Raw genomic sequence first — 15,971 nt, 5'->3', positions numbered from 1 at the left:
AAAAATGTCCACCAAAGGATTTATTGTCAAACCATGTCACCACCACAGGTCATCGTTGTCGCTGCTGCCAATGCCACCATCATTTTCGTTGTCGTTGACCACCACTAGCCACTGTTAATCAACCCACTTTCAATTGTCCCACAGCCCAGTTGGTTGGGTCAGGTTTGCATCGTCTTGATTGATTTTGGATATGTCTCCATTCTCTGGGTTTTGCTGAAAAATTAAGTTACAAAAACCCTAAGTTTGTTTCTAACTCACATGAATTATTCTAAAAAAAATAAAATAAAACTAAAGTGGAGATGATAGTCCACGATCTAATTACATATCTCAAAATTTATTAAAAACTAAAATTACACTCAAACTAATTTCTAAGAATCATAATTTTGACAAAATTACTTTATCATATATAATTAAATAATTAAATACATTCATTCACATATATAACCCAAAACATGCATATAATTAAAAGAATGTCACATCTTATCGAAATTAACCACACATGATGAACAAAAAAATTCGATATCAATTTATATTATAAACATAACACAAACTAGATCTAATACCAATTATTGGAAATTTTCGGTTAAGAAAGTGATTTTATAGTTGCAATAGAAAATTAAAATTTTCAAAACCAAGTCAATTTGTGATATTTATAGCAATAAACTCTAATTGAATAGTATTTGTGCTTTGTGCGAAATGGAATCAAGTCAATCCTGGCTTTCAACCGGACATCCATCTACACTATCCTCGTTTCATGAATTATGCCGAGTGTAGGTTTGAGCAACATGAACCAAACACAACAAAGAAACAATGTAATTACTTTTAATGGGAAAGTAATCTTTCTCAATGGAAACCGATGAATATCGTAATTCCAGAAAATATAATTTATTCTTAGATAATAACATTTAGCTATTTTCTTGTAGAATAACTATGTATCAAAGTTATGATTTTAAGCCAACTGGTGCCTTCTATTTATAAGGAAAGATACAAGAGTCATGGTTGAACAAGCCCTTGTAAATTTTAAATAGAAAATATACTCCTACTCTAACTAGAATGAGTGGCACATCCTAGTAAATATACTAAGGTTGCCGCCCCTCACTTATCATATAAAGGGGTTTGGGCCTCTCATGTATTGGGTCCAATTATATGTGCTTACTAGACTTTTAACCCAACACTTTATAATTTAATCCAACCTAATATTTATTTTTAATTTTTGTAAAATAAATATTATCTATTCAATTAATTTAATTAATCAATTTAACTAAATTCATTTCTCGCTTAAATAATTTTCGAACCCAATTCTAATTGCGTTAAAGCCATGCCAATTTTACCATAAATGAATCTATCAAAAATATATTTAATTTCCTTATTCAATGATTCATAATAACTAATTTATTTTATTTTATTTTTAACTTCAATTATTTAATTATAATTAATTAAATAATAATCAAAAACCTTAAATAAATTCCCAAGTCATTTCTATAATTAGCAAGAAAATACATTCATTTGTGAATGTGACCTATTACTCTCACTTTATCATTTCCACTTATTTCTATCCTTTTGATTCTACATGCAATTCATTTCTGGTTTGAACGAGCTAATAGAGGGATCAGTTGGACATATATAATTAGAGTTCAAATAATTTTTAATCAAGTTCCAGCTTTTTACCTATTAATAATAAACTTATTTCACAAATTAATTTCACTATAGTATCATGACTGAGCTCTCTTTACTTACATACCATTACAAAAGTTACTTAGTAAGTGTTCGCCCAATGAACTTGTCATAGGTGTATTACCTTTATAGGATATCCTTAATCTCTTTAGGATAAATTTGTTCACCCAATATGATCCTATTTTATCCCACGGTGACCATTACTTCTTCCTTCATGAAAATTCAATTACTATCAAATAGTAATCAAGTCATCTATCACAAAGACAAATGACCCATGGCCACATTTACTTTTCATCTATCATGTAATGCTGATGAGAGGATATCATTTACCCTTTTAGTTTGGCTATGAATTCCACTATTATGAATAATGCTACATACTACAGAAGTCATATACCCAACATACTAGCTTTTGGTTCCTTATTTGTTTGAACTCAAGTTTTTACTTACTTTAAAGTATACGAGTCATACATATATAGTCTATCATCCACTCAGAATTAAAGTATGTCACACTATGAATGTCACAAGTGAATTAATCCATAAGCGAATCTAGGATTTATTCTACTTGGAGTCCTATCTGATGTACTGTTAGTCCAATCCACCACATCTATGTCTCTATCTTCTCAGAGTCATAAGCTTCGATGTTCAAGACAAAGCATCTCCCCAATTGGACTTGATAGATGACATATTATATCTTCTTAGAGTCATAAGCTTCGATGTTCAAGACAAAGCATCTCCCCAATTGGACTTGATAGATGACATATTAGTCTTTCAATCATTTTCTCGTTTCTGATTAGACCAAGGGCTTGTTTGGATTATCTACTAATACAAGTTGTCTTTTCGTATTATAATTTGGCCACATAATTGGTCTATGTATATTTGTATTTTTAAAAAAATTGTTTTAATACAATATCTATTGATTACATTAATATTCTTTTTACATTATCCTCAATAGTTTTTGTACGTAAAGCAAAATAGACGGAAACAAATATTGGCTCACTTATTATCTAATGTTTAACTAATACTATGTGGTATTACATGGTCGAATCATAATACGAAAAGACAACTTGTATTAGTAGATAAACTTAAACATGTCGTTAGTCTAATAAAAATGAGCAAATCGATTTAAAGACGAATATGTCGTCTATCAAGTACAATTGGGGAGGTGCTTTGTCTTGAGCATCAGAGCAGACGAATCCCAAAAGATAGAGACAAAAATGTGCTGACTAAATTGATAAGATGTGAAGTTTTAGGGCTTAAGTACAATTATTCAAAATTTGAAGGCTTGAAATGTTAAATGTGAAGTTGAAGGACCAAACATGAAAATAACTCAATTTCTTGTGATACGAAATTTGTAAGTAGGAACCAAATTGAATAAGTGAAGAAATATGAGGGACTAAATCACGATTTTACCAATTTAAGTGATGATTCAAGGAAGAAATTGTAGATAATGTTGGAGGGTAAAATAGCCATTTCTCAATTAGGATAAGTATCATGAAGCATCATGATGATTATGAATATTGGTGTTAGATTTTAATTGGTTAAGATTATTTAAATATAATTTTATTATTTTAATATAAAATATTTTGTTAATTTTCTTAATGGTTAAAAAAATAAAAAGAAAAGATGATGGAAATTTCTCTATCATTCATTCAAGTCACACCTACCATTCTTGAAAAAAAAGAAAGTTCGGCTTTCTTTGCAATTTAGTCCTTTCCATCAAACTCACCATTTTCACCTAGAAATCAAAAGAATTTTCATAGCCACCACGAGGGAAAATGATAAGAAGACAATGGTGAACATGAATATCAATTTAGATTTAAGAAAGAATTGGAGGGGAGAGAAAATCAAGCTAAGGCTTAAAAAAAAAAGAGAACAAGTTATGAATTTCAAGGTTCCATCATGTTTTTAAGTTTAATCATGTTAGAAAAGTAAGGAAGTTATGTTAAAGTAGAGAATTCTCGTGAAAACTTTTATGGTTTTGACATAATATTGAAGAGAGAGAGAGAGGAAGTGATTCAAGTGACAAAGAAAAGAGAAAAACAAGTGATTAAAGGTTGAAGAGAGGTAAGTATCCTTAAATTTCTTATTACTTAAAGGAAAAATGTAAACTTTATGAAATTTATGGTAATTTAGTAAAATAAAGTGTAAAATAATTTTAATATGTGAAATAAAATATCATGATAGAAAGCTTAATTGAAGCGTGAAATAGTAGTGAATTAAATATAAAGTTATGTTAAAGTGAAATTATCTTAAATAATGAATTTTCATGATGCTAAGGACTAAATTGTAAATTTTGTGAAAGATGTAATTGAAACAAGAGAAGTGAAATGCATAAAATTTGATATTTGAAATAAGACATTATAATGAATTATTTGATTAAAGTGTTATGTGATAGTGAATTTGAGTGAAAGGTGAAGTTTGAAGGATATTATAATAATTATTGAATTTTCATAATGTTAAGAACGAGATTGAAAGATACTTAGAAATGACAACAATAACTAAAACGTTGAAAGAATTATTCAAGTGAAGTGTTACATGGAAGGGAATTGATTTAAAGTGATTATGTAGTGAAAAATAAATTCATGGCAATAGAAACTAAATTGGAAAATATACAAAAGTTTAAGTGTGAAATAAAATATTATGATAAAGAGCTTAAATTAGTGAATTAATTACAAAGTGATATTTAAGTAAATTTCTAGTGATACTTGAATTTCATAGTGGAAAGGACCAAATCATAAAATATACAAATGTGACTGAATGTATTAAGATTTTGAAATAACATATTCAAGTGTAATGATATACAAAAGTGAAGTGAATACTAAGTGAGAGGATGGTGATTAATGAAAATCTATGCTAGTAGGGACTAAATTAAAAAGATTGTAAAGTAAGTGAAGTGAAGTTTATGCAAAGAAAACTAGATAGAAAAGTGACCAAAATTTGATATATGTAATAAAGTATTTATGGGGAATTTTAATGAAGTACTTATGATAGTAAATTTATTTCTAAGTGATATTAAAGTGTTAATTTAATGAATATTAATTTTTATGAAAATAAGGAATAAATTTTAAGAGTGTAAAGTTTTACATGCCATTAAATGATAAGTGATAGAGATGAAAATGATAATATAAAGCCCAAGTAAGATATGAACATGTTGGATATAGATCACATGCCATCAGGAAATTATTATGCGCACAAATGATAGTGGCACTTTGGTGCAAATGATAATGACTCTTCGGAGCATTTTAGTGATTTTGCACTTCGATGCATTGCAATTAGTAGTATTGTTATTAACTCATAAGAAAAATGATTGGTAAGTGATTAAAGAATTTTGAGAAAGAGAGATAGGTGATTAATGAAATAAGTGTTAAAGAAAGATATATGGTAAGTGAATTCCAATAACAATCTATGTTAAAGCATGAAGTGATAATATGGTAAATCAAAGTATTAGTAAATTTGTTAAATATATTGAATTATCTCTTAATATAAATGATATGTTCATGAAATTCTATTAGTAATATTGTTACTATTAATTAAAATAAAGAAATGGTAAGATTTAAATTCATGAGTACTTACTAAACTTTCACAAGCTTAACACATTATTTTTCAATGCATAGGTGAAAGATCAAATTGAAGTTTTCGTACAAAGTGGTAACCTCAACACGTCTTATCACATCATCAAAGTTTGGAAGAAAAAAAAAAGGTATGAAACAAAGTTTACGGTATAGAGTATGGCATGTACATAGGTGAATTAATGAAGTAGTAAAGAAAGTGTCTAGTTGTTTAATATTTGAGTTTGATATATTTGAAAATAGAATCTTCATATCGCAACATCGGCTCCTTCACATCGCAACGAGAATTAGACAGTGAGTGACGTCGTGACCTAGAATCCAAATTCGTGACGTCAAGCCGAAAGTTTTAAAACTTTATAATTTAATCTTTATTCGACTTTAGGTTAGTAAAAGAGCTTTCGTAAGCTCTTATGAAACTCAGATAAGAGGAGTGTGTAATAATTTTAACAGTACGAACGAAAGGTTAAATGGAATGGTAATTATTTGTAGTTACCCCGCCAACGAATGTAACATCTCAGAGTTCGGACACGATAATCGGTTTGGGTATGGGGTGTTACAACCATGAGGGAAAATAGGATTATACTGGGAGAATGAATTTATCCCAAAGAGATTAAGGATATCCTATAAGGGTAACACTTATGACAAGGTTATTGGATGAGCACTTATTAAGTAGTTTTCATAATGGTATGTAATTAAGGAGAACTCAGTCATGATATTGTAGTGGAATGACTTCATAACTAAATAAGTTTATAATTAATAGTCAAAAAGTTGGAATATAGTTATAGATTATTTAAGCTCTAATTATATATGTCCAATCGGTTCCTCCACTAGCTCATTGAAATTAGAAATAAATTGCATGTAGAACCAATTTAATAGAAATGAATGAAATGATGAAGTAAAATAAATGGATCGCATTCACAAATGAATGTGTTTTCTCACCTAGTACAAAAATGACTTAAAATTAATTTAAAGTTTTGAATTATTATTTAATTAATTATAATTAAGTAATTCAACTTCAAAATGAAATTAAATTAATTTTTCGTTATGAATCTATTAAATAAGAAAATTAAATATATCTTCTCATAGATTCTTTTACTATAAAGTTATTATGACTTTAACGGAAGTAGAACTTTGTTGAGAAATTAATTAGTTAATTAGTTAATTGAATAAATAATATTTATTTTAAAAAATAAAAATAAATATTGGATTAAATTAAATTATAAAGTGTTGGATCAAAGTTTAAGATTCATATATAATTGACTCAATACATGAGCGACTCAATCTACCTTACATAGCATGTGAGGGGTGATAAGCCTAAGGGGAAATTAAAAGGGTTTGTCATCCCCCCTAGATAATCTAGATAGTGTTTTCTTTTTAAATAGTATTATTTATAAGGATTTGTTCGACCATGACTCTTGTACATCTTTCTATAGATAAATAGCAATGATTGAGCTAAAATCATAAGTTTGATATATTGTTATTCTATCAAAAATTTTGAGAATTTATTATTTAAGAATAAATTTTATTTTTGGAAATTATGATATTTGTCGACTTTTATTGAGAGAGATTATTTTCCTATTAAAAATAATTACATTTTTCCTTTTTGTGTTTGGTTCGAGTCGTTCGAGAGCAAACTCAACTAATAAATTAAACTTTTATAATCAATTAAACTTTTATTATTTTAATTAATTAAAATTTATTAAATATAAAGATTGAAGATAACAAATAAAAAGAATAATAACTAATTTACTAACTAATAAAGATAATTTTATCGTTTTATTAAAAAAACGATGGTTAAAAGATGGATTAGAGTACAAGTTAGAATCAATCATCCTTAAAAAAAAAACACTAAAAACTATTAAATATTAATTAGGATTAGATGAAGAGTTGTATGGAACGCAGCGTTTTAGTTTGTCGGATTGTGACGCTTGAGAGTTGAAACTCATAAGCACTGCGTTTGCAATGAAAATGAGAGGGTTTTAGTCTGTGGATTTGATGAAGTGCAGTTCCATGTGGCCGACAACCGTAACACTTTCTTACCCTTCATCCATCTCCCTAAAAGATCGATTCCATAAAAGCTTCAACCTCAGCCTAAGAGCCTCGCTCTTTAACTATCCTCTTGCAAGCAGAATCTTCGTAAGAAGTAAACTCCCCTCTCTCTCTTTGTTTACTATCACTGTTTTTACTTGTAATTTTCATATTAATAACTATCTCTTCAAATGGGTTTTCTTTTCAATTTATATGCCATCGGGAATAGACCTCTTTAGTCTTCGAAAACACTTTCCCTGATCGTTAATTTTACTACAGTTGACAGTGTTCTAACGGTTTAGACTCGAGAGACTGCTATTGGCATGCTTGAAAAAGCTATAAAGTAACTTCATTTGTTAAGTTCTCCTTGTGCTCAGAGATAAATCGATTCTTGTTTTTTGGAATTTTGCAATTTGAGAAATGCACTGCAACGTATTGATTTTATTTCTTCCTCTGATGATGAAATCTGTGCAAAATGGTTAGGAATAAAAGTGGTTCAGCAGGGAAAACCCTTGTGATTTTGTTCTTGCTTACTACTTTGTATCACTCATAGATCACTGTCTTTAAGAGATATACATGAACAGTGAAGGATGGCCGGTCCTGTATTGATGACTGCCGTAGAATATATATATTAAAATGAAATAGCATTGATATAATCTTGGAAAGCATGTCTTGCTTTGTGTTTTGGTAGTCATATGCATCAACCTCCATGCTTTGACTAGAAGAGGTTCCTTTAGTATGTGAGTTCTATTGATACCGTAACCTATGGGGCCATGATAGGTTCAACGCCATAACAAATTTAAGAAACACTGTTGACAAGTATGCAGACCAAGTTGTAACTGTGTTTACTATTTCGGCTGCCTCATATTTTAAAGGAAAAAAGTTTCGTTTTCTATCCATTAATTTAAAGAGACTGAAGGAGTTTTTCTATTAATTTAAAGTAGGCCAAAATTGGGAAGCTGATTTTTTACCCCATGTTCAAAACATGTAGAACAATCATATCCCTAAAGAACTTAGTTTGGATTTATTTATAGTGATGCAATGCATTATTGAGAAGGGAAATTGAAGCAAAACCATCAATAGTCTTAAAATTTGTGTTTTACTCCTAGCTTCATTTCGGTCAAATTAGATTGATTCGATGCTATAACAAGCAAGATAACATATATGAATTTCTCCATCAGATAATCTTTGATCTAGTATTTTAGAGCTGTGTTCTTTTCCTTTTTCTTTCCCTCATTTTTATCTTGGCATCTTTTGGGTGTATTTTGGTGCAGATTTGCCATATTCTTCCAAAGAAAGTAGTTTGCAGAAGGAATTTGAAAATTTTGGCCAAATAGCTGAAGGTGATTGGGACATCTTTTGTAACAAAAGAAGTGAATGGATGATATGTTTCATCTTAAATGATATGTAAGCTTCAAAGTCTAGTAACTATATCTCTTATCTATAACAGTTAAGATTGCCAAGGATGACTTCACAAAAAGATCAAAAGGATATGCATTTATTCAATATACTTCTCAGAATGATGCCTTGCTGGCTGTAGAGAACATGGATCAACAGGTTCTATATTGCCTTTCTTTCTTTACTTCCAACTTACTCCTATATTGTAGTAGTGAAATATGACCCAATATTTGTATATTAAACTTAGCGTTGCTTCTTTCATCCCATTGAGTGAAGCAGAATTCCACTGTTTACAACTTTTATTTCGTCGAAGTTACTTTTATCAACCGAGCTTGAGAACTCTGGTGGAATTCAATCTTTTCAACTTTGGTATGCAGGCAATATTTCTACATGGGTTTTAATGTGGATTCTATATGTTTATCAGGTATTTGATGGCAGGATGATATACGTCGAAATAGCAAAACCTGGGAAAGACAGGTTCAGAGGATATCCTAAAACATCAGGACCTCCAACTACTAAGCAGCAGTTACAACAATCGAATGATGTGGCAGATTGCTGGTACTAGTCGCATCCATCTCAAACAAATGAAAATATAGGTCAAATTATGCTTTTAGTCCTTGTACTAAGTATTGTGTGTTAGCCTGATGGTTAGGGTTTTCATTGCCCCAGGTGTAAAGTCGCGCTAGTTGCGTTATTGTTAAGACTTTGCTTTCTTTTTGTAAAAAAAAACAATTGAGAATCAAATTGAAGAGCGTGAATTAAATCTACAACTTAACATATATTGTATAAGTAGAATTTAATTATTATTATTTAAACTCGGTATTTTAAAGCATCAAACCAACATCAAATTGGAGAAGCAGGGAGGCCATCTTTAATGAGAATGTTTGCAAAAAGAGATAGGATTGATTCACCCAAATTTGTTAGACGCATCTCCTTGTATTGAGTAGCCACTCAATCTGCAAGCCAATTGGCTTTTCTACTAACCTTTCTAAAGCAAAGGTCTTGAAACTTACTTCTCATCATCTCAATATCACAAGCCATAGCCTCATTACTCCGTTGTTTTATCCTAGAATCCTATCATATACCAACTCATTCTCAGTCTCAACCACAAGCTTTTTACAATCTCTTTTAACCCCTAAAGAAACCTCTTCAGCCACTACCATAGCTTCAACTTCCAAAGGACCTTGAAAACCAACACTTTTCCCAACACCATCAATGAGTTTACCCTCACAGTCCTTTATTACCGCCCGTATACCAACTTGGATTTTACATCAAAAGCCCCATCACGGTTAACTTTCAACCACTCCCCGTTTGACTTTTCTTAATACTCACATTCAACTCTTTCCTTAGACTGCTACTCATCTTTATTCATCTCAAGAATCTTTAAACTTCCAAAAAAAACCATGCAGAGCCCTTTGAACAACATTATTAAGTTGTGGTTGTTGCTGATGAAACACCATGTTACACCTTTCTTTCCAGATTGACCAACAAGTATGGCTCACTAAAATCATAACTCTTCACCTCTCATCTTCATGTAATAGTACAAGCATCACAAGCTTGGACAACTAGAAAGACTAAAAAAACAGGAAGGATTTGAGTTTTCCAAGCGAGTCGATCACAAATCAAGATCCAAACAACTTTAGGATTGAATTCAAAATTTTGTTCAAAAGCCTGTTTCAAGGAGTTCGAAGCAATTGCATAATAAGAATGAAAAAAGTAAAATTGAGCTTGAATAAAAAGACAATATTATCAATATTTTACAAGTCTAGTTGGATCAAGGCCTAAGTACATTGGGTTAAACTTTCACTTTTTATTTAAGGGTAAATTATACCAATAATCACTCAACTTCGATGCAGCTGACAAAATAGTCACTTATGTTTCAATCCAGTCACTCAACTTTTAGAAAATGACAAAACAATACTTTTAACCATTTTCTGTTCCAAACATAACCAAAAAGTGACATGGCAGTTGATGGATTCCTAGCTATCATTAATCGGCCAGCTAGACATTAAGTACCAATTTAAATAGCCCATTCTATTACCAGTTTAAGGTTTAGGCAACATTTTATCAAAAAAAAAAGGTTTAGGCAATAGAAAAATAAAAGAAAAAGAAGAAGAGAAAAAATGGAAAGTTGCACCAGTTTGGGGACCTGAGTAATACCAGTAATCCATTAGAATTTCTGGATTTGGCACAATGATGACTGAAGCTCCTCGAAGTTTTAAAGTTCCTTTGCCTTTCTTGACTAGGAGAGTCCCTTTCCAACAGTTGCTTTTTTTCAAGCTTGGATTTTTCTCCACTTATATCAATAGATGAAAACTTGAGCAGAGTGGAGTTAAAAATGTGGGTTGTGGGGGTTGGATTAGGACCCAAGTTGACTCCAACTCAGCTGAAATAGTAAGGACACCGCGGTGGGGATCGGTAATCCAACAGCTTAAAGTTGCAGTCAATGCAACAAGCATTAGAATACTTGTCAAGTATCTAAGTGACCTCGTCACGAGAATCACATTGGAGGGATGATAAATGGGGTTTGCTAGGTATGGCCAAAATAAGAAAAAAGTACAGATATTGAATAAACCTGTATCAGACCCATCTACAGGTTCAGTAGATTTTAGCATTCCAAATAGCGAAGAGGGGTTTAAGGACAAAAAAGATGTCATTTCAATATTGGGTTTTACAGGAAATGAAGAAAAAAAATTAGATCTTCATCATGAAAGGACAAATAATTTCTTATTTTTGAATAAAACCCAGAAATAAAAAGAGGAAAAGATGAAATCTTAAAGTGGGAAATCTCACAACAAAGTGAAATGCAAATTGCAAATGAAAAATATCAATTGATTTCTAACCCTTAACCCTGTTAATCGATTTTCGAATCTATTTTTTAACCTTTAACCAATTTTGAACCCTAAAATTGATTTCTAACCCACGACCCTAGTTACTTATGTATTGTTATTGACCAAAATTAGGCAGAAAAGGTTTTTTTTTTTTTTGGGTGATTTAGTATTTCAAAAAGAAGTTTCTCTATGGGATAAAGTTCAACCTTGGAAAATTTAGTGAAGTATATATTTGGCTGCGCGAGTCTTGAGGGATGAAGTGTAGAGAGAGATTGAAATTTATCTACAATAACATCAACTAAGGGAAGAAGAAGAAGAATGTAGGGAAAAAAAATCTTAACGATTTTACAGTCTCTTTTGTTATTAAGGTTTTTTTTTTAATTTCTTCTACCGTGGACATATCCAACATGGCTAGTTAAGGCCACGTCACCTGTCCCGTTAGGTCTGTAATGAAAAATGTTAGTGAGTCACTAATTTGTCACTTTTCGATAACGTTAGTGACTGATTTGTCATTTTTCAAAAGTTGAGTGACTAAATTGAAACCTGAGTAACTGTTTTGTTAGCTGCATCAAAGTTGAATGATTGTTGGTGTAATTTACCCGTTATTTAATAAAGGCAGCTGACTAACATGTGGCCCATTAGAAATTTGAATAACTTTTATTTTTTTATTTTTGGCTTATATTCCAAAAAAACCCTTAAGAAATGCAAAAAAAAAAAAAAACACTTAAGGCTTTGTAATAAATTTGCACCCAATTTAGCTCATGTTGTTAACTAAAATAATCAATTAAGCCCCTCCGTTAATGGTTTCCATCATTGACTAAGTTGACCATTAAATTAACTTGACCGGTTAATCAGATGGTGACATGTGACAAGATTTGGTTTAATTTAATATTTTTCATAAAATGATTAAAAATATTTTAAAAATAAAAATCATAAAAATTATTAAATATGAAAAATAAAATTGATATAAACTTATAAAATTTATAAATATTATAAAATATAAAAAATTATAAAATTATAATGAATTATAAAATCAATAAAAAATATTTAGAATATTTAGAATTTTATAAAAAACATACTAAAATTCTATAAAAAATAAAAATTATAAAAAGATTGTAAAAAGCATTAAAAGTATTAAAATTGATATAAACTTATAAAAACTATTAAAAAATCATAAAACTTGAATTTGACGGATTAGTCTATTGGACCAATTAGACTGAAATCGACAAGGCCACAAGGGTATCGATTCAGAGAAAACCATTAGATCGATTGACCTAGGAACCAAATGGTTGAATATAATTTTTAATGTTTTATTTAATTGAAATGGATGGATCAGTCGAACTAGCAAATTGGTGGCATGATCGGTTTGACCACTAGTCTAGTTTTGAAAACCTTGGTTAGAATGTTTCATTCTGACATATGCTAATAGTTGGATAATGAAATTTTGATGTGATAAAAATATTTAAAAAAAAATCAGTTCAATCACTCAGTTCTCAGGTCAACCGGTCTAGTGGCTTTCCTCGAATTGATACTTTTTTCGATTTTGAGATAATCAATCTAATTCAAGTTTTTATGATTTTTTTATAATTTTTATAAGTTTATATCAATTTTAATATTTTTATAAGTTTTTACCATTTTATTTTTTTAAGAATTCTAATACGTTTTTAAATATTTAAAATAAGTTTTATTAATTTCATTATTTTTTATAATTTTTAGAACTTATTTGAATTTTTATATTTTTATAATATTTTATATTTTATAATTTTTATAATTTTAATAAGGTTATATAATTTTAATATTTTTATTTTTAATATTTAATATATTTTTTCTACTTTTTTATTTTTTATGATTTTTAATCATTTTTATGGGAAAATATTAGATTAAATCAAAAGCCACCACGTGTCACCATCTGATTAGCCCGTTGATTTATTTTAATGGTCAATGTAGTCATTGATAGAAACCGTTACCGGAGGGGCTTAATTGATTATTCTAGTTAACGACAGGAGCTTAATTAGGTGCGAATTTAATTCTGGAGCTTAATTGATTTTTTTTTTCATTTCCTTAAGCGCTTTTGACACATATAAGCTTTTATTTTTCTATAACACCCCAGTTTTGGCAGGTTTGAAGGTTTGGTGAGTAATCAGAAAATTAATTGTTCGATGAAGCGTTATCTACCCGATTGTCTCTTCTGGTGTATAAATTGGGCGTATAGAAATTGTCTAGTTTGGAAGTAAAGATTTATTTTGGAATACCTTGCTATATGAAGAGGAAGAATAAAAAAAAAAGGTAATTATGACTTGAGTTAGCGTCAAAGGTATATTACGCCTTGTTTTCCTGAGTTGTTGAGTGATTTTGGTTGGGGATCAATTGGATGAACTAGTCTAATATTTATTATATTGGATTTTTATTTATGTTTCTCTCAAAAATCTGTAGACCATTATGTGGGACAAACTCTGAATTTAAGTGACATTTGTCGAACTTCAATGAGTTAAGGCTATATATGTAGGTGGAAAAGTTATTGAGAGGAGTTTTCCTTTCTCCTAAATATATTGTTCTCTGGTTTCTCTACTATGATTCAATGCCAATTCTTCCTCCGTAAATTGAAAGCTCAGAATCTGGATTTAATCAGTGGTTACTTCATCTTTGGGTAAGTATTATCATTCTGCATGTTAAATTCTGAAAGAGTAAGTCTGCAAGAGGTCCACGAACAGTAAGATGTAAGTTTAAGACTTTGCATGGGAATTGTCAGTGCTTGAAACAATGATAAGAGTTATATGAATAAGTTTTAATGGTGTCCTTATGTTCTGTAAGCAGTGTGGTGGTCGTCGTTGTTTCACGAGGGATGTTGAGATCTAAAGTTCAAGCTTCTATAGGTGAATGTTAGATGAGTTTCTACTCTGACACTTGCATGTGTACTATTCATACTGAAGTACATCTATATGAGAGTGATCAAACTATGAATGAAATCATGGATAGTGTAGTATGAATATGATACTTATACGACTATAGGAATGAAGTTATGCTAAAATTGATTGAGTATATGAATGATTGATGATATTGGTATGTGTGTTCGATATGAGATCTTATGAGTCCAAATACGTGAAGAATTGTGTATTGAAATTATGATTAGGCTAAGAGATAAATTAGTCTACTTGAATATGAGTTTCATTGGAAGTATGATGAATGATATGAAATGTGAGGTCTGGGATGTGTCTGTGTTTGAGGAGTTTGTAAAGTGAGTCGAGTCACCGCATGATAATTGATGAAGTCTGTTGGGACAATAAACATGAATTATGATATAAAATTCTGAAGAAAAAGTCCATGGCCATGACATACTCTGAATAGATCACCTTTATAGTGTACTTTGAATGGATCGCCATTTGTGGTGTACTCTGAATGGATCGCCTTAATGGCGTATTCTATATGATTTCCTGTGTGGTGTATTCTGAATGAAGGTTTTATGGCGTATTCTGTAATTCGTATATTTGCATCTAAAGAGTATTTTAAGTATAGCCTGAGAATATAATCTGTTTGAATCCTTTTTGTGCTCTGTTCCATAAGTATGGAGTAAATGATGAATTGTAGTATGGTAAGTACAATATAAATTTGATCAAATGAGGAAAGTTGAAGTTGACTAGGAGAAATGGATCTGAAAGTACTTGTACAAGATAAAAGAAGATGTTTATAAACAATAATGAGAATTCGTATGTGTTAAAAGAGTATTCATCATATCTGAATAAACTAGGTATAACCTTGGAATTATAGAATCTAAGTAGTTCTCATCCTTCGGTACATATCCATATTTTAAATTGGAAAATGTTTCATCTAATAATATCAAGTATTGCAACTTAATTTAAACAGTAATAGATTAAGAATTTATGGTTTATAAGTTATAGAGTTGAGAAAGTAGTCGTCAAAGTTTCGTGTCTGTAAATAGACATTCTGAAAGAAGTATATGTGAGAGGATATGTTCTGTATGTATTGGACTATAAAAAGACCCTTATTAGAGTAATAGGTAAGGGAAGATTCGAAGATAAAGGAAAAAAGATTATGATTCAATTCAGAAGTTTAAAAGTTGATAAGAAGAAAAGTGTAGTAATTGGCGTATAAGCATAATTTTAATTCTGTGAAAGAATTAGCCAGAGCAAATGAACGAAGCAATTGAGTCGATTGTACAGATGATATTTCAGTTATTTAAATATTCGTCAAGGTATCTTTCTTCAATCCTCACTAAGTTCTTTGAACTTACTTATGTTGACTTTATGTTTTAGGTATAGTTGTTGGATACTCGCCTGTAGGGATGATGCTAGGATTACGCCAAGGAAGGGGTGTAATGGAATATTATGCATATAGTGTTATTGTAAGAAGGTGTATTCGTCAATTAGTTGAGTTAAGAACGATTCATTCTATATAATAACGTTTATTTAAATACTTTATTTTTTTGTTGAAATTTTTTCCTGGAATATAATTT

At 30.1% G+C, this 15,971-nt stretch overlaps 1 protein-coding gene across 1 annotated transcript; it reads left to right on the top strand.

Moving 5' to 3' along the window:
* The first annotated feature begins 7,165 nt into the window (after positions 1–7,165).
* Positions 7,166–9,439, top strand: LOC108461915 (organelle RRM domain-containing protein 1, chloroplastic). Its single transcript, XM_017761899.2, has 4 exons — positions 7,166–7,386; positions 8,546–8,614; positions 8,722–8,828; positions 9,094–9,439. Exons 1-4 carry the CDS (start codon positions 7,239–7,241, stop codon positions 9,232–9,234), a joined length of 465 nt encoding a protein of 154 aa, XP_017617388.1. The 5' UTR covers positions 7,166–7,238; the 3' UTR covers positions 9,235–9,439.
* The last annotated feature ends 6,532 nt before the right edge of the window (positions 9,440–15,971 follow it).

This window comes from Gossypium arboreum, chromosome 1 (assembly GCF_025698485.1).
Source record: "Gossypium arboreum isolate Shixiya-1 chromosome 1, ASM2569848v2, whole genome shotgun sequence".
In the NCBI taxonomy this organism is placed as follows: domain Eukaryota; kingdom Viridiplantae; phylum Streptophyta; class Magnoliopsida; order Malvales; family Malvaceae; genus Gossypium; species Gossypium arboreum.
Note: the sequence above shows the minus strand (reverse complement) of the source record. Positions and strands in the feature narration are given on the sequence as shown.